This window comes from Rhodnius prolixus, unplaced genomic scaffold (assembly GCF_049639745.1).
Source record: "Rhodnius prolixus isolate KJV_2025 unplaced genomic scaffold, Rpr scaffold_6, whole genome shotgun sequence".
Taxonomy (NCBI): Eukaryota; Metazoa; Arthropoda; class Insecta; order Hemiptera; family Reduviidae; genus Rhodnius; species Rhodnius prolixus.
The window spans coordinates 2,048,049-2,075,178 of record NW_027411634.1 but is presented as its reverse complement, the minus strand read 5'-3'; the positions used below and the strand labels follow the sequence as shown (position 1 = coordinate 2,075,178).

Genomic DNA, 27,130 nt, shown 5'->3' with positions numbered 1-27,130 from the left:
ACCATAAAATAATTATATGTTTTTCCCTTTAGTTTTTATCATATGTTATAAAAGCTTCTTCTTTTTTCTCTTAAAGCTACTATTGAAAAGAGAAATTAGGTCTTGGAGATAAGTGAGACCTGATCACGTTTTCTCTCTTCAATACTTTTTCACAATATTCCTTGCCTCTCTTTCTCTTATAAACAAGCTTTTTTTTATAGTGCTATCAGCTTGTTTTATTTTACTCGCCAAACTTGTAAAAATAATAGTAGGATAATGTGATAGGAAATATATTCTCAGAATTTTGTGCACGTCAAGGGCGTTTCAATTTTTCGCTATTCTTTTTCTCTCTCCTTGTGTTTTGGGGTTTTTGTACATGTGTATGTGTTACTAAGAAAAAGAAAATAAAAATAAATCACTGTAATTTATTCCAAGAAAAAGGTTTTTCTCCAATTAATTATTATTATGATGATGCAAAAATACGTGACATTTTTATAATAATATAATAAAACAGCTAAAGTTGCAACTATCTTTAAAACTGTTTATATGCGTGTACATACGAGATATTTGAAGTTCAAGATTTCACTGTATCAATCGAAACTAAAATTTAACTCTAAATATCTCGTTTCCTACTCTAAAGATTTTTACGAAATTTTATACAATTATAGACAAAAGTTGTCTCTATATACAGATAAAATATAAACAAAATCTATCGAGTAGTTTTCCAGATATTTGAAGTTAAATATTTCACTGCATCAAACAAGACCTATACTAATAATTAGAATGCATTATGAGGTTTTCCAATCTATACATTTTACATAGAAAATAGAATTTTCATAAAATATTTATAAATGATCCATCTAATATTCTTAAAAAAACTAGGAGCAAAGTGTCATCACCCTGTAAATCAGATTGGACGAAGTTTGTAGTTTTCAAGACTGCCGATTAGATCCTAAACTAGCGTGAGATTCCATGTTCCAACAATCATTCCTCCTCACTGGTCCAGCTCCTGTTCTCAGAATAGTAAAATGGTAGTTAGCTACTGTAGAAGCTGGAATAATTGAGTATCCGAAGAGCTGGGGCGAGTTTCCATAGGATAAAGATAATTAGCACTTTACTTATTATTGCTTCGCTTCAACTGTTCATATGACTTCAATATTTTTGATTTCTGGCTTTTTGTGTTGTTCTAAACAAATAAAAAATATGCAGACCATCCATTGTTTTTTGTCTTTTCAAATAAATGCATTAAGCTGTATAATTAGTTTAACCTTCAAAAGAATGGGGAGGAAAAAATTCTACGATCGATGTTATCTTCTGTATTAGATAGCATGATCTTTTGTTACTTTAAATATCATTGTAATTGTATCATCTAGCGATGTTTCATGATGTCTCAAATAATTCATCTATTTCACCATCAGTTCTTATAATGTTCTTTAATTATTTTTTTTATAGAGCCTAAAAAATTATTAGATTTTTGCAAATCAGCCCAGTTTTAAGTCTAAAAGTTATGAACAAGAACGCGACAAGCACGCTAGACGAATGTATGACCTCCAAGAAGCGACAATCTAATTTGAGGTTTTTTTTCTTGTTCTTTGTTTAAAACCTGTTTCAAAAAAGTAGAAAAAAAAGGTGGCGTATTAAATTTAATTTATAATAAACATGAAATACTTTTAAATAATACTATTTATTTAAATTATTAACATTTTTTATCATTTTTACTTCAGTAATTTGAAAGTAAATATCAAAATCTAGAGTGAACACACTAAGATCTTACTACTACAACTGATTTATGTAGTTATAAGTGGCTTGCATTCTTAAAAATGTATTTTTTGTCCAAAAAATAGCGTGTATACAATTTTTGTATACACTTTCTCGCTACTATAGACTTGGTAAGAGAAAGTATTGCGAACTTGTAACTTATCGATGTATTAATATAGGAAATATTAGTTTTGGTATGCCCTGAGAACCCCCAAAAAAGTGGTATTTACAAATTATTGGTCTCTGTGTCTGGTCTGCCTGTGCTTTAGTTATTCTACCGAAAAAAAAAATATTTCAGTAAGTTCAAACTTTATATACGATTTAGGTGTCACCTTGTTTTAATCTCGAAACTTGTAGAAGTGCAATAAGTTCTTTTAAAAAAAAATCGTAGAAGCTGTTTTAGAGGTAATCTGAAAAAAAATCGATGTACAGTTAGTGGCTAGTTGCCTAATGTCTTCCAAAAGCTTCCTAGGATTAGCATTTAAAAAAAACAAAAAACAGAACAATATATAAAAGCAGTTCTACAACTTTTAATTGAAACATTTTCCTTTGAAAATTTGATTAATTTGACTTCTGAAAGTTGGGGGATGATTGTGCTTTTTTTCTAAAGTTCTATTTCTTTGTAATGTATGGACTTAAGGCCAACTAAATTTAATAAGAATTCAATATGTAACTTATTTTTCTAAATGTAGAGAAAAAATTGGCTGTCCAAACTGAACAGATTATACTGAGCTCTACTGGACAGATTTTGTTTATAGTTGTTCAGGAATTTTTCAAGAACGACTTCTTAAATGTTAGCAGTTTGAATATTGTAGCCAACTACTTTTCTGAACGAAGTTCCAAATTTAAAAGGAAATTTAAATAAATAAATAGCGAGAAGAGAGAGTCGAGTGAATTTCACACCTTCTATCAAACTGAAGATGGCAGATTCTGCACAATTTTCTTCTTCTAGTGGTTCTACTGTGAAACTCAAAAATTAAGATTGACCACGATAAAACACTGAATCCATTTACTAAGAATTTATTCAGATAATCTATTTCCAAAGACGTCACTATTTTCGTATTAAAGAGACGTCAGATTTTTTTTTCTTTAAAAAAAAAGAAGAAAATTTAGAAAGAATTTTATCTGGTGCGCTTTTAAGGTTAAACATTCATAGAATGAAACGTCTGACAAGGTCTCTAGTCGCTGCCAATTCTGATGTTCTAAACCACTTGTCTTTTTTAGGAATTCCTCCCCCCCCCCCCAGTCATCTCTTTACACAAGATTATTCCTTTCTTTCTTTTTTTAAATTATAATAAATTATTTTCCAATATGAATGAACTAAGTATAAATTCAGTTTTTTCCGCTAAAATTCGCCCCTCTCATAAAATACGGCTTCAACAATCTCGAAACATTAATTATCCAAAAAACATACGGAACTCTTAAATATAGTGTATAAGGTTTAATGAAGTTTATTTCAATATTTTTTTATTTTATTTTGAATGTGTTCATTATCATATTGAGTAACACTCATGCATACCATATAACCTCCATCACTCAGTCAGCAAGTGTAGTGTATGGTGGGCATGTTGATCGTAGGCAAGTTTTCTGCCTCAAATCTGATTTATGAACATCCAATGATAGATGAAAGTTCCGAAACCGGTCAGGGAAACAATAAACATGCGGTTAAAAAAAAACAGCGATTTCAAAAATTTAATTTTATCGAAAATGACTCCGAATATTTTTAACAAACTTCTTACGCCTATCTTACACATGTAGATCGTTAACAATTACTTGAAACATGCCAGGAAAAGCATTTGTAAGGTATTTCTTAAGAGCAGGGCTTAAGCTTTAAACTAAAATTGCCATTTCAGTAAAACTCCAACCTCAAATGAGCTTTTGTTGTATTAGCAGGAAGGAAGTAATGTTAAAATAGAATTTTGAACGTCTTCAAAAAAAAAAAAAAAAAGGTTACATTGGAGTAAAACATGTTGAATATTTGTGATTAAATACTTCTCAGTAAACATTCTACGTTGCAAGGAATATATTCACGTAAATAGTGGTAAGTCTTTTTAAGAGTTAAAACCAGATTTATTAATTGCATGACTGTTATGTTTTTTGACATACTACTATTTGCTTTGATCAATAAAGAAGCATTGAACTGTGGAAGTAAAATTTATAATAATAGGATAATTCCAAAAGTTACGATGTAGTAATAGATTCGGCTAACTCTTTTTCTATTGTTTTCATTACGGAAATCCCGTTACAGTCTAATTGTACATAGCGAAAGTGACGATTATTATCAAACGGTACAATAATCGTTGGAAATTCTATAATTTTATTTAAATGGTTTTTCATAAGTTACATTACAACAATACTCCTGCTTATTTTCAGGACTCTGTACTATATATTTGGATGTAGCCAAAAACGTACTAAGCACGAGAACAAGTTTCGAGTACTGTTAAGCCCTAGGGTACATTAAAAATCATTGCTAGAATGCCATGTTTCAAGTGAGCTATCAGTTTATGCAATGTCTGAGAAAATGAAGCAAACTATACTCTTTATACGCAATTAAGTAACATATTTGAATTTTCTAAACTAGTAATATTAAGGAAACAGTAATTTTTTTAAATAATTCGTTTTCAAATATTTAAAGACTTCTACAAATTCTTTTATCTGTGACTTATGGCAACTTCATGCTCCATCGTTTTGAATTGGAATTTTTATCTTTCTATTAATATTTCTTATCGCTTAATTGCTTATAATATTACTCTAGTAAATATTTTAAAAATACTGATCAGAAAAGTTATTGAATTAATGTTCTATACGTCTTTTTTTTAGAACTCAACTTTTGTTAGTTTAATGTTTCAAATAGAGCTTGATAAGAATCATGTAAGCATAATTAGTTCACAAAGTTTATAGAATTTGTTTTATAATTTCTTATTTTGTAGGAACAGACAAGCCAATGTAGCTTTATTGAGTCTGAGCTGTGTACTACAACAGCTGGTAATTTTTGTAAAATTTATTTTCCACCTTAAATAAAATTACGTCTGACTCAGACTAGCTTAAGACTAAATAAACAATTGTAAATAGAATTCAAGATGTTTACAATGGCCTGCTTGTATCGTTTTTCAGATATTCTGTTCATTATCACCGTTTGTTTACTAGAGGTATTTATTCAGTTTTAAGTATGTTTATCCTGTGAAGTCTTATCATTATATAAGATAAAGGGGAAAAAAAAGTCAATTTGCTAGTAAAACACTCTTGTGTTTTATTTCGTTTTATTGAAACAAAAACATTACCTATTTCAGTAAATTGTCTTTTAAGAACTGTTAAATTAGTAAGAATTTCTTACATACCAAAAGTACAGTTATGCAATTATTTCTTTTACCAAGTGATGTTTTTTTCGGCCTTTACAAGTTAAAAAATTAAAATTAAAACATCGGATGATGAGTAAAGGAACAATAAGTTCATATTAAATTACTTTAATTTATAATTAGTTCAATCGCCTGGAAGAAAGTTACTACCTTATATCCCAAACTTTAACCTTAGCTTTTCAGAATTAAGTCCATGAACGAAATGTGTGGCAAAGGGATCGTGGAGTCTAGTGTGATATGGGATACTTACAATACGTGGTTAATTTTTTGAACTCGCTTCTGGGTCTTATTGAATCTTTTTTGGTAAGCGCAAGCATTAATCTATATTCCTTTCTTTTGACTTCGGTTACTCTGGTTTACGAAAATTACTCAGCCTTTTGTAAACTTGATTCCCAATGCTTGTAAATATTTTTTGTTGTATGATTAAAAATGTTTTTATCTTTTAAAAATATTTGGTTGAATAGGATGAAAAATTAATGCCAGTTTCAGTCATTATAAACATTATTATGCCGAGCTTTCGAACTAGGGACTAGGTCATCTTCAGTGCTAATTTACAATATACTGTTTTACATCATTAAAGGGTTGGTGTGTCTTCTATCTTGTCTGTTCATGGACTCCAATAGACAAGACAGAAGACACACCAACCCTTTAGATGCAAGATTATCTGGTGGATTGATATGTAAGCTGTGTTTTAGCAACCTCACGGAGTTAGGCAGCACCGTTTGTTGTTCTTGCAACGAATTGTTTCTCAGTATATTGTAAATTAGCCCTGAAGATGACCTAGTCCCTAGGTCTAAAGCTCGGCATAATAAAGTTTATAATAACTGAAACTGGCATTAATTTTTCATCCTATTAAAACTATGGTTCAGTCAACCAAAAATAATGAACAGTAGTCATTTGGTTCGGGACAAAAGAATTTAAACTAAATATACCACTATCTTATTACTATTTATTCTTACTTTAGTCTGAACCCCCATCCTCGGCTCCAGTGGATATTATTTGCTATTTTATTAAATTAAAAAGTAAAGATTTCTTTTCTCATTAAGTTATTTTTTTTTTTTTTGCGCATCAACAGCTGAGGTCATTAGCGCCCGGAGCTTTTTCCAGTGCACTGCCGGCCTCCGGACAGTGTTCTCTCGTTACAGACAACACTGTCCATCACCGGACAGTGAGCTGTAAGAAGCTCCTAGGAAGAGAAAATCTAAGGGTCAGCTGCTGGATTCGAACCCGGGACCTCCGCGTGGGAGTCCAGTATGCTAACCTCATAGCTAATCCCTTCCCTTATTATTATTATTATTATTATTATTATACATAAAACCTCCATCTGAAGCTTTAAAACATTACTATTTGTTAAGTTTCATCACATATTCTCCAGAGCTTGTATTGAAATATAAAGTTAGGCGAGTTTAAATACGTGTCACTAAAAGAATATTTTTATTGTATTCAGATTGAGCTTTGTATGCCCGACTCAAACCATGAAGATGTCATACGTGCGGTGCTATATGGACTAATAATTGTTACTATTGATTGTGATTCACATTTCTGCATACACTAGAAACATTAAGGTCTCTAAAACCAGGAATCAGACTATATATTTCATGTCATAACAAAGGAAACTTTTTCATTGACCTTAATTGCAAAGAAAAGAAAAAAAAAAACCTTGCATATTGTCATTAATATTAAAACTATTGCAATTGTTTTACTTAGAATGCAGTTTATTATGCTACTGCAATAATATTTATTCCAAATACGTTTGGCGGAATTAGTTTACCATTAAACAAAAAACAAAATGTATTGGAAATTGATTCTCAGAACATTCTCTTTTTTAAAAAAAGACAAAGATTACCGGAAAGTACAAAAATAAAAATTGTCGCCTAAATTAAAAATAGTCAACTAGAAAAAAAATTGTCACACGAAAATATCTACTTCAAACAAACCGGCGACCTTCAGTTATTCATGATGTGTCCAGTCTTTTTATTGCCTGCTCTGTTTTCAGAAAAAGTAATCATTTTTTACTTTGATAGAATTAGATATTATTAAATTCCGAAAATCCGTTCGATAACTTTGATCTTATTTTCCTTTATTTAATGGTGATTCAAGGATATCTCAAATTAATGCATGGATGGAATCAATGCTTGTGAAAGAAATGAAAAATCCTTTAAAAAAAAAATGTATATTAAGAATGAATATTAAATAACTCTGCAGAGTATGAAGAAATATATCTTAGAATTGGAATGAGTGGCGGATTGTGGCAGAATTTTGAAAGTTTGAAGAGTTTATACAGTTACGGTTCTGCCGTAAACCCGACAAAAAAAATGAAATAGATCAGGAAATGGATAATGGAGAAAAACCTACGATTGAAGTAAAACAATCATGGATACCGGACCATTTTAGGTAATACTAATACTTTTATCACTAATACTTTATTAGTCATTGCATTTGCAATAAATACCTTCAAAAAATTATACCATGTAACATACATTTATGGCTTGGATTTAAATCCGTCAGCTAGTGGTCGGGCAAAAGAGAATAATTTTTATAAAACTCAAGAAAATGATTAGTTAATCAAATGCCTAAATTATTTTAAAATAAACTTAAAATAAATCAAAAAATATACAAAAATACTCTGTGAATTCGTTCTTAATTGTGATTTTTACTCAATAAAAAAAAATCTCCGACTTCACCTGCTGAAGTTCTAGCGCTTCTACTTCAACTTTAAACCTCCTATTTATTGAATTTTCGATTATTTAAATATATTTTCCTTATTATTTAATTGCTATAAGAGATTTATCTGCCATGACCGGTTACCGGTTGCATCTGCCATCAAAAGGGAGATTGTAAGGGTAGTGAAACTAGTGAAACCCCACCACTCACCCACTCTAGCCAGAGAGAAAGAGACACCCCCCTCGGCACACAGAGAAGGGAGGCTCGGCGAATGTATATAAGAACGAGAGGAAAGTCAAAAAGGAGATTCTGTGATTCTGTTCAAAGTCTTGCACTTTAATTGTACACATCGTTTTAGCCACGTCAGTCAGTTCTGTTCTTGTAGTGTAAAGTATACAGTCCTTGGCAGTCAGTCATATAAATATACAAAGTCTATACCGATACTAAAAGTGTTATTTATCCATCAACATCTACAACCAACATCTCCTCAAAAACCATTACAGAGATAAATCAGTTCGGTGTACAGATTTCAGCTTCACTTACGTTGTTGACACGCATTATTCTGGTGTATTTCTTTTTTCTAAATAGAAAAGTTAGTGTTACGGTAAATCCTGAGGGATTACCTGGGTTAGATTGTCCTGTAGGTTTTCATTTATGTGTAATATATGGTTTTACAAAACAGTATAATGTTTGCTAATAATTTAATATGACTCAAATGTAGGGAATCAGAAGAAATTATCTTTTAAAGTAATCTAAGCAAAATTCGTCTGGAGCACGATCAAATTGTTAAGGATGATGTTATTTATGGTCAAATATACGTCCGAAGAATTTAATGTTAAATCATCGAGAAAAAAAGAAGGTACTTATAAAATGGCTTTACGAATGGTGGAAATATTACTTAAACAATTAAATACTCAAGGCTAAAAGATAAGTTTAAAAGAATTTATACAGTTCTTCCGATTACAAAAATGAGAACTCGTATTTTTAACTTGTTATTGGTAATAAATTTGTCGTAAATTATAAAACTTCCAATGAATAGAAGTCTTGCTTTCATAGAGATACGCCAGAAGTTGTCGCATCAGATATGTCCATTGATTGTTGCGTAACCCAGCTATTTAATGAAATGTCCAGCGGCATTTTGAGCGATTATATCAGCCATAATCATGGATCACCCTCTTCAATACCGGCTCAACAATATGATTTGGTCTTATGATTTTTTTTTTTCCCACCACAATTTAAAATAATTCTATTTATGTCTAGCATAATTGTATTTAGGGCTGTTGTTTGCATAAAATGTAAGAATTACAAAATTTTTGTATGACGTAGTTCAGTTATAATTTAATTGTTTTCTTTTTTTAAAGAATGACGTGGATAAAAAAATAAGCTAAATTGAACAACAAGCAAAGAGGCTTCTGGAAAAAAACGTTACAACGAAATTCGTTATTTCATCTTCACCATTATTGAAAGAATACTTAACTTTCTCTTCGAATTTTAGCTATAAAGGTAACTAATAAAGTGTACAGCGGTATTTTGATCGACTATATTTCGATATCCAGTTTAGATGAAACTACTAATTAAAGGTATATTACAAAAATATAAATTATAAAGACAGATTAGGTTGAACATAAATTTTTATTTGAATTAATGAATTAAATAATTCTTTTGATAAGTTCAAAGTTTTGGATTGAATATAGAGCTTGTAAAACATTGTTAAACCAATACTAAATAGTTGATATGTACAATTAAATAATTTTTTAAAGAATTTAAACTTGTTTATCATTGACCTAGAACAAAATTTACCTGAATAGATGTGTGATTTCATAGAAAATTGGGGTAATTTGAATGAATAGTGCAAAATCAATTTTATTAATTTTAATATTACTATTTTTCAAGGTAATTCATTAAGTTTAAAGTCTTAAATTTATACGAAAATTAATTTAAAAAGACCCGTCTGTAAACTAATTTGAAAAAAGCTACATGATTCACATGAACCTCTCTCTATCTTCTTAATTTTCAATTTGATTAAACTCTTATTGCAAAAAAAAATAATAATCTTATTCAAGTACCAAGTTATAGATTATTTCTTCTTTTTTTTTTTTAAAAAAAAAGGTTAATTTTTTATTGAATCGCTTTGAAACGTAACAATAAATATTACTTGTATTACAGCTCCGCAATTAAGCGTGGAATTTCTACATTCCAAACATTATGAGGAATGTAAAAATGGATCCAGATTCAGTATTTTAGAATCTGCATAATAACAATAGACTCTTACTAAACTTAATAATAAGTTAATAACAAGTACTATTAAAAATTGCATAAACAATTATACAATAGCAGTAACAAGGACAATTTGAAAATGCGGTTTTAAAAATCTTAAAGTTGATTCAAGTTCAATGTAATAACTTACTGAAATAAAAGCAATATGTAGAAATAAGAAAAAAGAAATGCTCGAAGTATTTGTTTAATAAAAATTTAATGAAGGTAGAATTTTGGCGTTTCGTTTTGCCTCTTATATTCTACAAAAATTAACATACATATGGCCTATAAAGTGAAAAAAGTAAAAATATGCATTGATTAATCTTTCACTAGTGAGCATCTTCATGCCATCTAGCGGAAATCTCGTAAACTAAACTTTCTCTACTAGTTCTAAAGAGCGCCACTAGATGGCAAAGGCATGCACTTTCTAAAGTTAGTCTGTTCTTTAAAATGTTAATAGAAGAAGAATAGTTTCAAAAAAAATCCGTTAGGAAGCGCAATTTATATACAATGTACTTATTTTAATTCAGTACGATCTGAGTGCTTGTGGAGGGAAGATCGCTCTGCCACTCGTCGCTCTAAATTTTGTCAGTCTTCTAACATTAACTATGAAAAAGTGTCATGGAATCTCTCAATAACAATAAATTTGTTTACAATTCTTCGATAATTATGTACTTTAAAATTAAGGAAATAGAGGTTTCAAGTTTGGAACCTGAATACACTCAACTACTATTAGTGCGGATAAAAATGAACATATTTACATATTTAAGAAAAAATGATTATTATAAGAAATAAACTTCAAAAAACTAAAGTATCGTGAACTAAGAAATGTCTCCAAGGTTTTATCAGGGACAAATAAAAAGTGAAAGTGTCGGTCCAACGATAGTTGAATAAAAAAAAGTAAATATAATTCGCCCCACCCTCCCGCCCGGCGGCACCACTTTGCTTAAGTAACAGCCATGACAGTTTGACCAGATGGGAAGGAAACTTCACTTAATTGCAATTTAGTCATAAAAATACCATATATTTGGGCTTAATTACATTAAAAACTACTAATAATAATAAAATACCACCTAACTGCAATATTTTATAGTAAAAAAAATAGTTAAAAATAAGATAAAAATATAAAAAACCATTACAAAAAAATAAAATGAACATTATTTCAAATTAAGCCTGCCAGAGAGCACTAGCTACGTACCTGTCAGAAGGTTTCATACGCTTTTTTTCCACGTCAAGATAGATTCATTCGAAAATTAGACTGCACATTTCCATTTTTTTGCCCTAGTCATTAATTAATTAAAGTATATTAAAAAAAGTGTGAAATAAATGCATTTATTAGAGTGTAATTTCAAAAAATATAAACATGTGAATCCATTTCAATTGTAATTAAAACATTTAACAATGATAGTTTTATTCATTTGTTTACAATAAGTTGCCACTTTATTATCCTTAGTTCTTAAGTTCGATTTGCATGGAAGTATATTACGTCTTCAATGTTAACGGCAGTAGTTCACAGATACCTGCTTCATTTTATTTACTAACTTGCGTAGTATACTAATACAGTATTAAAGATCATTTAAATGATCCATATTACAACGGATCCAAAATAGATCATGTTATTAGTGTATTTCCTTTTATTGAACTCTTTTTCATTTCTTATTATTTGATATATCTTTCTTACAGCAAAAAGCAAGCTTAGGGGGCAAGGGCAGGAAGATCCTTGTAATTAGTAACTGCAATACAAAATAGTTTCACAGTAACCAATTCATTGATCTACATGTTCTTAAACGTTTTTCAGTTTATAATCTTCATAATTAAATACAAAACTGTGATAAATCTTAAATGTTTCGTGAAGAAAATATAACTGGTGTACTCAATTAACTGATATGTTAAAAAGTAATATGTGCTGGAACAGAAGAAACCTATCTACGAAAAAGATCTTTTTATAAGAGACGCTAACATGAAATAAAAACTGTTTACATTTTATCTACAATTGATGTCAATACCAGTTTTTCTATTTTTTACACTAATAGTTTTGTGTACTTTTCCAACTTTTGAAACTTTACATTTATCTCTCCAAATAAAGCAATTTCTCGCTCTCAGACTAATTATTCCCAAATTTACTTACCAAATAAGCACAATTATGATTCAAGAGACAGATAATGTTAACTATTAAATAATTTTATAATAAATATCATGGAATTCCATCATAGATGAGGTATATGGAGTTAAGTATCTAAAATAGATGAGGTCAACAGCGTTTCCACGACAATTCACACTTTTTCAAGTAATGTTTATTCTTTTCATGTTAAATATTTCTTCAAATTGCTCAAACAGTATTTTATGAAAGAAATATATACTTTTTAATTATTTCGAATTATATTTAATTAAATCAAATAATTATTCCTAATTTCTGTATTAAAATAGTTGACAAAATTAAATATATTTCTCTAACATTTTCATTTGATTTATTTGTTGGCCTTGCAATATAATAGCTAAATAATTCGCTACAGTACTACATTGTTATTCATGTAATAAATTTTGTATTATCATTAAAACATTCTATCACTTTACTTTTTAAAGTAAATAATCATTTCAACATTTGGAGAAATTAATAATAAAGAACTGATAGTTGATAAAGAAATGTTAACTGGTCACACACTGTTAAATAAGAATTAGTGAATAATATTAGTGATTTTAGTCCCTTAATTATTAATTTAGTCAATTGGAGTTCTGATCTAAGGCACTTTATTAGTTTAAATATTTAGTAAAGGAAATGACTAGACAAAACAACTGAAACAGTTCTTTCTAAAATACAGAAACTGTCTTACATTAAAATCAATTCTCACATACAAGAACTTGGTGAGTTTGTTTACGAAATTTTAGAAATTAAAATATGTAAAGCAAAATCTACTACCACCTATTTATTCATTGTGACTTCCAGTATTCACTTTGAAATACTAAAATCAAAAAGAAAAAAAAATCATTGCTCTTTGTATATAAATTCTTTCAATATCAGTTAAAGAAACATTTGCACATCTTTACACGATACCAATTCAAGTAATGAAATACCTTGAGTAGTTAAGCTGATATAATTCTTTATTATTTCTGCAATATACTCGTATATATTTTATAAATATAAAATTGTATTATGGGTATAATTGTTGGATTACCTTACTTCATACGATGTACCAGATTGGAGTTAAATTATATTTTAAAAAGCATGCTTCATTTCTTATTTCCTAATTCATAATTTAAGGCCTCTTTAGTGTACACAAGGAGAGTTGAGTGATAAACCAAGGGACAGCTCAACTAATACAAGTTCATTCAAGTGAATAAATTCTGAAAATTCATCTGATTTTAAGGCCACAATAGTGTCCCACCAGGATAGAATAGAATTTGCTATATTTTCAGCTTTTTTTGGAAAGTGGTTCCTCATGTTTCATTTAAACAATGTATATACATTAATAACATAAATCTTCACATTATACTGGAAACATTTTTGCTGGAAATCTTAAAGTGACAACAATTAAATATGAGTTGAAACCTTCGGAGTTAGAAGAAAGTTTGTGAGCTGGAACTAACGAGAAATAAGAATAATGGAATTCGTGTGAGTTTCCACAAAAGATTTATTATATTTTTCACAGATTTTTCCACCTGAATTCAATTTGCATTCAATTAGCAAATGCGTAGGAAATGATAGTCAGTCAACTACCATTATTCTCCGTACGGTCGTATCAGATTTGCTTGTTGATGCTTTACTTCAAACAATGACGTCTAATTCCGTGAGTTGTTTTGGAAACCTTGTATCCAGCACATTATCTTCTTCCCAATCAATAATTCCCTCCTCCATCGTCTAAATAATGTGTGATGTTCCTTAAATTGAATTACCTGCAACTGAACGTATTTTTTTTCGCAATTTAAAGTATCCTAGAAGGTATTTTGTTAAATTAGAAAACAATTATAAGCATAAACTTTTATAAATCTCTCTTCTCTTTCTTTGTTTATCACCCTTCTTTTTACACAAAATGAATTCCTCCTACAAAATATAACTTCCTTGTAAATTATACACTTCTAATAACGGACAGCCCACAGGCCACGAAAAAGGAAAAAAAAAATTACACAAAATTAAAAGAACAATTCTGAGACATTAAATATTTGTGTCCTCGTCTAATTTAACCGAATTGGTTTGTAATAAGTTATTTCAAAAATAATTATAAACTTACATAATTGATGTTGTTCGTCTCCCTATATTTTTATTCGTTTTCTTCCTACAATTTTCTATTGTCCAGAATTTTCAAGTATGGATTCGTAACTTTTTTTTCCCCATAACATTTTAGTAAGAGGAAACTCAAAGAGGAGAAAAATTTCCATTATTTGTAAGTAAATCCGTATTCAAACGTAATGAATACCGGAAGAACAGTACGTAGTATCATTTTGTCAAGCTCCCCTCCAAATAAAAGATGCACAATGATTTTTTTTCCCCACCTGAAAATATTAAACTAATAACTCATTTTTTGTTACAGTTAGCCAAATGGCTCATCTGTGTGTACATAAAGTGTCCTTGGCTTCCGGCGTTGGAACTGTGATTGTCATCCTAGGTATTGTACTTGGATGGTATGGATTTCCGTATGTGTTTAATAAAAATGTAGCCCAGGTAAATTATTCATTGTTATTACGAATTTTAATTTGAATACATTAATTTTTGGGTTACTTGTGGTTTCGAGTTATTATGGAAGAGATAAATTGTACGCTTTTGGAAAGTTTAGGATTTGTCAGGAGGTTCGGTGTATCCGGTTTGCTAACTTCTAATGAAATTAGAAACTTATAATTTCTTTATAAGTTTTGAAGTTAGTAGTTCAGACCATGAACAATTTCTTCTTCTTTTAGCGTTATGAAATTCAAGATGGATATACGGTGTTATCAATATGAAGGGAACCATGATGCGGAGAAGCAAAACATTTTAATTTCACATTAAACTAAAATTAACCAAAGATTAGTTCTCGAAGATTCCAATCATATTAGATATTCGCCTGTCTTTTCATCAAGTTTGAATGAACTAGCTAAATGATTATCTGTAGCTATTGGTAATTGAATTTCGGAAATCTTTATTTCAATCTTCAGCAATAACATTACATGGTCCAGGAAAAATTTACTGTTACAGGACAACTTAGCACACTGTAACGTCTCTAGATGCTTCTTCGTATGATGAATTAATCTTGTTTGAAGTCAAGAAAAAGGGAGGCTATTAGGAAATAAAAAGAATGCGAAACAGCTTTGAAAGTGCCTAATCATTCCAAAAGGTGTAAGAGGATTAATACTCGTATACGGCAGAAACAAACAATTCAAAGTTTTTTTTGTACCACAAGAATCCTGAAACATTTTTTGTTTTACTTCGTTATAATCACCAATCTATTGCTTTTGACTTATCCTGGAATGATGAAATCATTAAAAAAGATTGAGTTGTAGTTTGGAGGTGATTAGGTTAACGAAATCTTATACGCATTCACACATTCATCATAACAGTACACCAGAAGATCATAAAAATCAAGACAATTATGTCCAAAGTTGTTCCCAATAATGAGAACCAAATTGTAATCATTTATTTGTTTTTTTAGATTCATTATATTTTTCTGCACACTGTCCCTGAACCATTGTACAGTTATAACCCTGAAGATGGAAATAAATATTTCCGAAACGTTAACAAAAAAGTAGTGTTTTTTTAAGTAAAGTCCAACTCCAGTAAAATTGAAGATTGGTCAATATTAGTCCCAAAAAAATATATCAAATTATTAACATTAATGAATTGTACTACCCAAAAAACAAAAATATGTATTAAAAAATTTTAAAAAAATACATCTTACTTGTAATATTTAGCGCTTCATCCATTTTTCAGCTTCAGCTGTTTTACCAGCTGTCAATTTTTCTTTTTATAATAATAATGGAAGGTTTCATTCTGTTATCCCTGGAAAAGAGTAAAGTAGTTACGCGTTAATAAAGTTGTATTTTGAGGTTGCGATTGCCAGTTAAATCGTCGAAGCTGATTTCTAGGGGCTACTTTTTAGACGTTTTTCAGTATACGTACAAGAAAATGTTTGAATTTAGATGAAATATTGCTGAACCAGATGAAATATAGCATCTGTACATTTCTACGCATTGTTCTATTTAGTATTCTCGCCTGAAAACTACTTCTTGAGTAACTAAGTAACAGCTTTCACATAAGTTGTATACCAACGAAGTACATAGATTGTTGTAAGTCTTGGTTTGCAGCCTTAAATAACATAGCAATGACATCAATATCACTGACAATAAATTTATAACAACAAAGAAAGAGCAATAAAATTGTAAAGATACTGTTATGACATAAATTGAAAATATGCCGTAGATTTATCATCAAAACGATTGACTAAATCTAAACAAGTAGAAGTATCAAGATATTCAACAGAAATTAAGCAAATAAAGCCCTTGAAATTAATAAAAAAATGTATGAATAAATGTTCAGTAATTCTCGGTTTTTATAAAATAGAAGAGTTCACGCAACAGAACTGGACAGTTAGACTTTAAAGCAAAGTGACGAACAAGTATCTCCACAAAATGTTTTTTATTTTTGATAGAAATCTGCTTATATACAGCTAAGTATTTGTTATTATTATTAGTGAAGTTCATTTTTACATTAATGTCTTTATATTGTCCTCGGCTTAGTAAAAACATTTAAACATCAGTGATAAGATCATTAGATATCTTTCGAAGAAGAGGAGAAACGGGTTTCTTTCAAACAAATACTGTTTCTCCTCTGAAGAAAATGCTTTGAAGAAATGGATTTCAGTTGAATCTTTTTTTAGACAGTCTTCCTTTGGTAGCTTCTTGTCTTGGGTTTCTTTCAAACAAATACTAAGACAAGAAGCTACCAAAGGAAAAGACTATCTAAAAAAGATTCAACTGAAATCCCATTTCTTATTTGAACGGCAAAGCATTTTCTTCAGGAAACAGTAAATAAAAAATAAAGAAGAATTACTCCAACAAACAGTTTGGGGGCATGCATGTTCGGCAGTTCGGAGACAGAGTTACCAAATAATCTGCCTTGGAACAAACCTGTTTACTCACTTGACGTTCTTAACAAAATTGAATGGTCTACAGATCGGAATGTAGGCAAATTAAATTGAACTGCCTTGCTTCTGATGGCAAATTGCTAACGACGCTGGGCAACGTTTACTATTTTTTGACTTAATGGGTTTCTGATGAAAACCACAGTGACCCCTCCCTCACAGGCGATTTGTAACGAAATTTTGATGCCCCACCTTGCGAAAATACTTTTAAAAAAACTCAAAGCAACTGTCTAAAATTTACAATCTAATTTTTGTTTTTCCTTTTCCTAGCGCATCAGTCTATTTCCTGGCTCTGAAGCCATGCAGAGATGGATGGAAATACCATTTCCACTAGAGTTTAAAGTCTATTTCTTTAACGTAACCAATGCTGATCGTATACAAGAAGGCGAACGTCCTGAACTACAAGAAGTTGGACCATATGTTTTTGAGTGAGAAAATAAAGTGTTTTAAAACAAAGTTTAATATTTTGGATCAATGTTTAATTTTTTTTTTTTTTACAGCCTTTATAAAACTAAAGTCAATGTTTCTTACAATAAAGTAAACGATACTTTGGACTACTACACACAGAATAAATACTTTTTTAATCATAAGAAATCTTTTCCACGTAAAGAGAAAGATATATTAGTATTAGTCAATGTGCCATTAATGGTGAGTTTCGAAAAATTATAATCTGTTTAAATAAGTTGAGTTTAAGAATTAAAAAAAATTAGTTGAGCACGAGTCAGAATTCAGAATATTTTCTCTTAAATATTTAGCAGCTCTAACATACGGGGAAATTCGTGCAATAGAAAAACTATTCCAGTTGCAGGAAGTATCAGAATAAGATCGTAATCCTATCCGATGTTAAGGACGACATTAAGCACTGTGAATTCACATGCGCAAAATAAAATATTTTTTTTCTTGGCTAAAATATGATTAATAAACTTTAAAAGAATTTTAGCTGTTGATTAGACTTCGAGTTGCTTATTATTCTTCTGGATTCCTGGACGATTTATCATTTAATGGAATTCCAGCCAAACAGCAATACTTGTATAGTTGTGTTTTTCTAAACCTTTACCGAAAAAACTTTAGGCTGTCGATCCAGAATATTTGATGTGAACTCTATAAACGTGGATGGAATCAAAATAAGTGTAGTTTAGGCTGGTATATTCTTGGTTCTCTCCGAGAGTTTCTTCAGCTTCTTTCCATCTACAGAATTTACTAACATATTTCTTTTCCAAAACAGGCAACCGCAACTATGGTTGAAAGGCTGTTTCCAGTGGGACTGAGTTTTCTCGATAAGGCTGTACCATATTTATTCCCAAATATAACTAATATGTTTATAACAGCATCGGCAAAAGAATTTATGTTTGACGGAGTATTGGTGAACTGCAGTTATGCTGTAGGACCTGCCATGCCAGTATGCAACGGTATGCGAGGCAAATTACCACAAACTGTTGTACCAGTACCAGACTCTAAGGACTTTAAGTTTTCCTTCTTTAAACATGTAAGTTTTTCTTTCAAATAATTTGTAAATACTTTTAATCATTTATAATAATCTACAATGTATTAAGTTCTGTTCAATCCATTTTTAAGGCATTTTAAAAACTTTCTTTCTGTATCCGGATGTGAACAGATCTACAAAGGACTAACCATTTCCTCTATTCAGGATCTTTTTTCAACTTTTGTTTTCAATCATCTTCCACAGTTTGCATGCCAGGTTATCCTCCATCTTTCTATCAGAATTCTATTATCTTCGTTTCGATTTGCCATACTTTCCACAATGCTTCTTTTCAATGGATTCAAAGAGAGCTCTAACTTTAAGCTTGCTTTCAAGAAGGTATTTCTTCCACTAGTCGAGTCTAGTCTCTTTTCATTTCATCGTAAAGACTGCATTTCTAGATGTCTCCCGAGATGTATTGGATTTATAAACCATTATGGGAGTTATTTTAAAAATTAAGGCTCATCAATGTCTTGAGATCATTGTCGCCTTGGGGCTTTCAAGATACATTGCTTGTTTCTGGAAAATGTACTCTCATTGTAGACATCACTGTCAAACACCCGACAATGATCTGAATAGATTCCCTAGAAAAGAGAACTCTAAGAGCAATCTGAAGAAATCGAACCTGAGGACTTTCGCTTCCTAAATTCAGTTCATATAACTTCAAGCTCCTCCCTACATTAATATTCATTGTTTTTCCAGAAAAACGAAACATTAGAAGGACCATTTAAAATCTTTGGTGGAAATAAAGATATATTTAAAATGGGACAAATTATTGAATACAAGTCTAGTAACAATTTAATAATGTGGGAATCAAATAGTACGTGCAGTCAACTGAAAGGAACAGATTCTACAGTATTTCCGCCGATATCCGATCTAAACAATGATATATTCATTTACATTCCCGATATCTGTTTGTAAGTGTTTCAATTTTTATTTGAGTATATTTTATTATTATTATTTTAATTAAACTAAACATTTATTTTAAAGTGGAATATAATTATGAATGAAATGAATTCATATCTTACTTACAGCAATGTTCTTTTTCTCCGATTAATAAGCACCTTCGAGGTTTATCTTTTATTAATAAGATATTAAGAGAAAGAAGGTGCTAGGCCAAAGCCTCAGATCCTGACATTGGAGCAACTGTATCAGGTTGCCACGAGTGTTGCTTCGAATCTCTAATGTTCAAAGATATTATCCTTAGTCAGCAATTCCTGAGCCCTTAGGCAAATAGACACTGATAGTTGTTAGTTAATGCCTAAACAGGGCTCATAGTCAATAACTCACACCTCCTGAAACAAAAATCAATTTAAATTATATCCACAGTCATAGTTAAGAACGAATATTAATCTTTTCTCATAGAATCACCTAAAATAATTTTTCCTGAAAAAAAACACGTTTAAATTTTGAGAAATTATTGCCTAAATAAACATCGATTTCTGTAAAGTTTTGTCTTTACTTTTTTGAACCTCGGAAGGCTACACAGAACAAGGAGTCATGTTGTAATGATGAGCAACCAAATACTTAAGAAATAAGTATTAAAAGGGAAAATATTACCTCTTTTCTTGTAGCATTAAGTTTTAATACGTAACATTCTGTAACAATTTCGAATGTTGTGATAAATATTTAAAATGTTAATAGTATAAAATATTAATATTTAAAATTAACTATAATTTTTCCCCAAACCAGCCAACGTAAACCTTGTAAGGGTTTCCTTTAAAAGACTCTTTACAGACTATTATTTCTTCTTATTTTTATCGATGTTGCAGATCATTGGCAGCTATTTACAAAAACAAAACCATCATTAACGACATGACAATGTATCGATATGAGAGCAGTGATAAGAATTTCGCTGATGAAAATTCTGTCCCTGAAAATCAATGCAGATGTAGACAAAATGAAGAAGGCAGTGGACCTCCTGTATGTTTGAAGCAGGGTGCTATTGATGCCTCTAACTGTCAAGGTTTGTAGTTTTATTATAGTTTTTTTTTTTTTTCTAAGAACTTTTGATAAGTCCACTGAAAAAAAAAATTGTTTTTCATTTTCAAAATTGTTAAATAATTACTATTTTGCCTCAACAGGTGCTCCTGTAATATTTACCCAACCTCATTTCCTGGACGCTGATCCTGAATACACACAGTATCCAGAAGGATTATCTCCTGACAGAGAGAAGCATTTAACCTTTGTTATACTTGAGCCGGTAAAGTAATATTTTTTTATTATATTTTACTTAATATTCTTACATTTGCTCTCCCACTTGAAATGGGATTCCATATAAATAAATTAAAACAAAGTATTTGAACAAAATCCAACGTCGAAACTTAGGGATTTATCTGTCGATACGTATATCCATTCACGATAGAAGGCACTAGACTCAAGTTTATGTAGTAGGGTTACTGCTAGGAGTTCGTTTCAAAAATTATTAGTGATGATAGACTATAATAAGAAAAACTTGTCATGCCGGCCAGCGCAAAGGCAAGAGGCTTTTAAAGAAGTTGTCCAGTACTGCAGAAGTAATGGAGAATGCAGTACAGTATCCTTTGCTGCCATCTCCATTTTAAAGGAAAAAAAAAAAAAATTTAGGATGGTGTTTAAATTACTTTCATCTTGACGTGCATCTTTGATAATGGATTTTTGCTAGAATCTCTTTTAGTCTCTACATTCCGACATTACGCTTTAGCAAAAAGAAAAAGTGAAGTAGAAGCATTTATTACAATCCTCAAAAAATGCATTCAACATTTTTATTGCAATCTATTTCCAGACTCCAAACGGAGAACAGTTTAATAGGCAACCACGCCCATAATCAATGCCGCCATAATTTATTCGCTCTCTTATTAACTTGATACCAAGCATTCTGGAATTTAACAAAGGTTTACTTGTAAGAATTAATCAAAATATTAAGAAAACGCTATTATTATTTTTTATAAAATTTTGGAACATTAATAGGGAAAATAAAGTTTGTACGAACTTTACTTAATTCAATAATAATAATAATAAAAATTATCCCATTTCAGAAAACTGGAGTCCCTGTTATCGGCAGGAAAAGGATGCAAATGAACATATTTCTTCGTAAAATAGAAGACATAACACTACTAACTAATATTAGCGAAGGATTACTTCCAATTGCTTGGGTAGAAGAGGTAATTTATTTTTGATTAGTTTTATTAAGAGTTGCACATCTTTAAAAAGAAATAACTTACTGTACGGAATCCTAACAAAACTTTGCTCTTATCTCATAAAAAAACCAATGTCTCTTATATAAAATTAATCATTTTTCAAATTTTGAATCTTGATTTTTGTTTTCCCCCCAGGGTGGTGAGTTAAATGAAGAATCTCTCGAAAAATTAGAAGACATGTATTACATTTTACATTCATTGGACGTCATCAAATGGATAATCATAAGTATTGGCATACTAGTATTATTTGCCGCGATGATCTTGTACGCTAAATATCGTGGTTTCTTCTGTTTCAATGGTAATCAAGTGTCTGAATTCAGTTATGGCGTGAACACATTCCACGTAGAAGGTAAAATGAATCATGATCGTACAAAATCCTCAGTATTTGGCTTGCCAACCACTAACAGAAACGGAGGATTAGAAAGTGGTGATGATATCCAAACGATATCTAGTAATATAATACATCCTGATGGAAAATTAAATGAAAATCTATCGAATTCGGTGCTACCAAGTTGATTTTATCGATTAAAGTTTTTCATTTATTTAATAATAACATAATGGTAATTAGAAATGATTAAATTTTTAAACATTTTTTTAAAGGCATTTTTAAAGTGGGAAAAAGTCTTTATGGCCAAGGTTAGAAAAACCTTGTTCAATTTGATTATTTTTAATTGACATTTCCAATTTTTTTCTCTTGGGTGCAGAAAAAAAACTTCTTATTTGAGATATCGTACTCATCAAAATTTCAGCTCTTACATTCATCCAACCTCCGTCGATTAGAATCGCTTCAATCTTAACGAAAAAGCTATAATAAGCCCTTTTACTTGGATAATTAGTTAGGTGGATAAATTTACGATGAAAATTGATGATAAAATTTACTAAATCTGGGACAGCCATCTTAAAAACAAGAAGGAGATGTATTGTGTCAGCTTTTCGCTGCTCCTGGAGCTCCCTTAGAGAGCCTGTGAGGTGTGACCTATAGTCTTCGCAGTATTTATTTTTTGTTTTAATTTAGGGGACTTTTTTTTTTTAAGAATATCTTGGTAGGGCAACGAAGGGGAGATTCATGTAGGCATAGAGAGGCGTTACCTCTGACTATCGGCTCCACATTCTAACTAGAACTTTGCTAGCAAACCTCGATGGTCTCATCTGAACCTGAAAGGCGTTTCATATGTTTCCATTAGTCCATATCTCGGGCATCTCTTCCCTGTTCAGAAACATGCCATGTACAGCAACATCTGCATGTTTTTCGATACACCATCGCTTACACACACGAATCGTAAGTATTTAACTGATTGAAATTTAAAATGATAGGATATTATTTTTGATCCAATAAGTTAAAAAAACTTGACCAATAAATTCTAAAAAGAAATGAATTGAACTTAAGTATAGACAAAAAACAAAACTAAAAATCTATCGTAATTGTGGTACTTTAATCGATAACTCAAATAACCAAAATTTATTTTTGCAATCCAAGTGTAAATTACTTTTCTATTTAAGAACTGTAAGTATATTTTAATTGTTATATTATTTTTACATTTGTAAATTTTTATTGATAACCTTAATCGTAATTTCTGATTTCTATTTCAATCAAAAAATAGAATTAAACCAGTTTTTGACTGGCAAAAGTAAAAAGTTGGAAAATTTTCAAAGTTTTTTAAAAATCTGATTTATTTAAAAAGAATAATAAAAGACTGAACAATATCATCACTAATCCAACATATGAATGATGTAATTTTAGGATTACTGAACTTTATTGGTAGTTAATATTTAATTTATTTTATTTTATTTTTTTCATAAATGTTGCCATAATTTTTTCTTTTAATTAATATAAACAAAGACTTACTGAAAAATTGAAAGAAATATTCAATGCCTTATTTTTTAAAAAAAAGAAGAAGTATAATATTAGAAAAAGGATTTATATATTTTATTGAACATTGGAATTGTTTACGAAAATCTAATTATAAATAGGACGGAATTCAAATTAGAAAGAAAAATAAAAGTTAAAGAGTTTCCGCCATATTTTTGTATTTTAACTTTTATAGATAGGTAAATTTACTCCTAAAGAATATATATTTTTATAATTTTAAATTACTTGTAGAGGATTAAACTTTAGACAGTGATTTATTGTAAACTTTCAGTTCCAAGGTTAAGGCTCTATAAAGTTTATAAGGTGTACAAATCTGCTGGTCGGAAAATGGGAGAAAAGCGGGCCTAATTCACGTTTTTTTAGTACCTTAGGTAAGCTTAAACTAGGCGGAGATAGTTGGAGTAATCAACTGCTTGAAATCCAAAGCCAGGGATCAATTTACTTCTGAATAATCTTATATTCACAATATCTCAAGCTTTAAGTTAAGCCAAGGCTTTGGTAAGTACTTGGAAATTCTGTGGAAGAGACTTAGTAAACGCAGGATTTCCTGGACTCGGTTTTTGCACTACCCAAAAGTAATAAGGAGTAGTTCATTACTTTAGAACACTCGGAACTACAAAAAAAAAAAAGGTAAACAACAAATTTTAGTAGTACTGAATCATTTCAATATATCCCTGAAATCAATAATTTAAATAAAAATTCGACACCTCCCCAAAATAAAAGTAATGGTGCTTATAATTGATAAAGTTTTTTACTTTATTGAAAGCTAACTTTAAAATGATTAATTATATGAAATTTTCCATTTTAAAATGTATATGTAAATGTACAAATCAGTATTTAGTAGTTTTTAGTTTTTCGTCTTGTGATAAATATGACTTAAAATTGAATATTTAAATAAATTTATAAAAATATATATTATATTCAAAATAAATATATAATTTTTTTGTTTTTTTTACCCAAGACTTTTTTTAAAATACTTTAAAGTTCAAACCGAATTTCATCCTTTCATAGATTACGTGATTTGGTAAGTAATAAATGAAAGGTAGTTGCTTCAAAATTGAATTTACTTTGGTCCATGAATCTTCCTGTTCTAAGTAATAGTGGCTTTACTTAATTTGATTTTTACCTTTGTATGTATGTGTTAAATCCAAAGAAATCAAGTACTGCATCTGCTAAGTACAAGAGAGAAAGATAGGAATCCATAAAACAGCATCTTTCTCCTCATTTTGATCTTGTTCCTTCTTTTTTCTTATTTTTAATCAGTTTTTAGATCTACAGCTATCATCCAGAACTTTGGTTCACCACTCACAGGATACAGACGGATTCCTGTCACACAATAGGCAAAAATCTTGCTATCACAACAAACTAAAAGTCTTATAGTTTTATTATATTAATACATTTTCCTAAGATGTGAGGAGAAAAATTCTAGTTGAGCTTTTCTTGAACGAGTTTTTACAACCTGAAACAAATATCTGAAGAATTGTCATCAGCTAGTGTAAAAAATATTTGCCTAAGGGATTTACTGCCAGATTGTCTCACTATTATTTAGTTTTCTACTAATTATTACATTAACAATCAAAAAGTATTTTTAGTAAATAAAATAAATCTCAATAATTTTAACCATTAAAAAGTAGAGGTAGAAAAAAAAAGGTTAAAATCTGACAATTTTAAATTTAGTTTACAAAGTCGGAGTAGATATAAAATAATTCTGAAGTAACAAAAGATTTATTAGAAAATTTAGGGAAGTGCCTTTTAATGCATCAGCATTTTACGCTCTAAAAGTTGATATAATTGGTCAGTTCTTTACTATTCAACTCAAAAGGGCGTAAAATTATGTAAATATTATAATAATAACTATGGCCTGTTATAGGATATTTAAATTTCTTTTAAATAAAAATAAACAAATATGGTTGCGAATCTTTCACTTAACGTAATTATATTTTCTTGAATTTTTGAATATTATTCGATAAGAAGTTTTAAACTTAAGTGATAAAGCTGACCTGCGTTCTGTACAAATTCAATGACATCTTATTTAAATGGTTATGCACATCTCAAAGTCATAAATATTATTATAGATGTTGGAATCGAAATAGGACTTTAGAAGAGAGATTAACTTCACCTTTCCAATAAAACGCTGCTTAATGTTTTCTAAAAAAAAAATCAAATAAATGTTTATTTTCCTTAATGAAAGAAATTAAACGTGTGTATATGTAGATTAAATCAATTATTAGTCATATTCTTGAAGAAATTAAAAATCTGAAAAATATATTTAGTAAAATGGCAATTTCGAACGACACACTTTTTTCAAATATGAAATTTAACTTACATAATTAACCTCTACTTTTTAATATTATACAGGTAATGGGGATGGGTAATGGACATTTCAATAAGATAGTACTTTTTATGAGGAATGCATAACTCTACTTCATTCCCAGAACTGCCTTAACAAAATGTTTCTTTTTTTTCTGGGAGAATGTTCAAATAAAAATTAGAACTCTATATGTTAACAATTAGTTTACCAAGTCACAAGAAAATTGTTGAAACTATTTTGAGAAAATCTTTAAAAAAAACTTGCAAATCCTTTCAGTAAAGAAACTTTTTTTTGGATGGCCGATTTGGACCAAAACCTTATTTTATCCAGTTAAAATACCAAATCTAGAACAATTAAGATTATAGTACAATAAAATAAAGTAAAATGCATTTACCATTAACGATTTTTTCCTTAAAGATGAAATTCCATTTTACTTTTAAATAATATAAAGGCGGCAGAAATAATAAATTGTGATGTGCAACTTTGGTGTCTCCTTAGTATGATCTCTTTAAAAATACATTTTCGTAAGACAAAAATTCTGATGATTAGTATATAAGTTTTAAACACTTTAAAACGAAATTAAGATCGCATGGTGCAAGTAAAATTTTATAAAAATAATCATTTTATAAACTCTGCTAAAAACTGGAAAATAAAGAAAATAGAGTCACAATTTGGTCCTCGCATTTCTGCCGAAAGGGCTAAAATCTTACGAGTTGAAAGCAGAATAAACGAACCAAATGCTTTATGCTATTTTTTGTTCTTTTGATAATATAATATACATCCGTTCACTAAAATTTGTCTTATTGGAACCTCTACTATTTCTGACTCTGAACTCAATTTCGAAAATTTTCATGGTTGTATACTTCATATCGCATATTATCATAAAATATTTTTTTTACCGTAAGGGGAAAGGTAAAAAAGAAATTCAAATTCAATTAGATTTCAATAAAGGAAAGACGGATTTATTACCAGATTTTTTTTATAACAAAAAGAAATAGTTCAATTAAAAAATTCAATAAATAGAAAATTCTGTACAAATATAAAAATAACAGATTCAGCTGGTACTCAATAATGTAGGGGCAGTGTGAGCGCCTCTGGCGGGGAAATGTAGAAACTGTTTTCATGAAAGGCATTGGTGTAGTAATCATCCGCAGCATTCTGTTTGTAAAAA

At 29.8% G+C, this 27,130-nt stretch overlaps 1 protein-coding gene and 2 long non-coding RNA genes across 17 annotated transcripts in view; 2 read left to right on the top strand and 1 right to left on the bottom strand.

The window, feature by feature from the left end:
- Positions 1 to 24,315, top strand: part of LOC141460933 (sensory neuron membrane protein 2-like) — a 37,908-nt gene extending 13,593 nt beyond the window's left edge. For all 4 annotated transcript variants that reach the window (XM_074141440.1, XM_074141441.1, XM_074141439.1 and 1 more), the window contains 9 exons: positions 14,540 to 14,670; positions 17,390 to 17,547; positions 17,620 to 17,767; positions 18,345 to 18,605; positions 19,302 to 19,516; positions 20,372 to 20,565; positions 20,684 to 20,802; positions 21,617 to 21,742; positions 21,914 to 24,315. In XM_074141440.1, the coding sequence (XP_073997541.1) occupies positions 14,548 to 14,670; positions 17,390 to 17,547; positions 17,620 to 17,767; positions 18,345 to 18,605; positions 19,302 to 19,516; positions 20,372 to 20,565; positions 20,684 to 20,802; positions 21,617 to 21,742; positions 21,914 to 22,294 (1,725 nt within the window). In that variant the 5' untranslated portion in view covers positions 14,540 to 14,547 and the 3' untranslated portion in view covers positions 22,295 to 24,315. The remainder of the gene's footprint in view (positions 1 to 14,539; positions 14,671 to 17,389; positions 17,548 to 17,619; positions 17,768 to 18,344; positions 18,606 to 19,301; positions 19,517 to 20,371; positions 20,566 to 20,683; positions 20,803 to 21,616; positions 21,743 to 21,913) is intronic.
- Positions 1,629 to 9,519, top strand: LOC141460954 (uncharacterized). 3 transcript variants are annotated; one of them, XR_012462442.1, is made up of 6 exons: positions 1,629 to 3,535; positions 3,628 to 3,778; positions 4,668 to 4,886; positions 6,541 to 7,094; positions 7,194 to 7,487; positions 9,119 to 9,519. It is a non-coding gene; the product is annotated as an uncharacterized lncRNA (long non-coding RNA). The 3 variants fall into 3 exon arrangements; XR_012462441.1 differs by having other exon boundaries at positions 1,629 to 3,540; positions 3,631 to 3,778; XR_012462440.1 differs by having other exon boundaries at positions 1,630 to 3,540.
- On the bottom strand, positions 13,625 to 27,054 carry LOC141460952 (uncharacterized). Of its 10 annotated transcripts, none has more exons than XR_012462431.1 (8): positions 26,354 to 27,054; positions 25,649 to 25,796; positions 24,775 to 24,974; positions 19,632 to 19,894; positions 16,099 to 16,284; positions 15,878 to 15,978; positions 14,240 to 14,501; positions 13,625 to 13,910 (listed from the first exon to the last, which is right to left on the bottom strand). It is a non-coding gene; the product is annotated as an uncharacterized lncRNA (long non-coding RNA). The 10 variants fall into 10 exon arrangements; XR_012462432.1 differs by lacking the exon at positions 16,099 to 16,284 and having other exon boundaries at positions 26,354 to 26,465; positions 26,628 to 27,054; XR_012462428.1 differs by lacking the exon at positions 16,099 to 16,284 and having other exon boundaries at positions 26,354 to 26,601; positions 26,694 to 27,054.
- Positions 27,055 to 27,130: the final 76 nt, after the last annotated feature.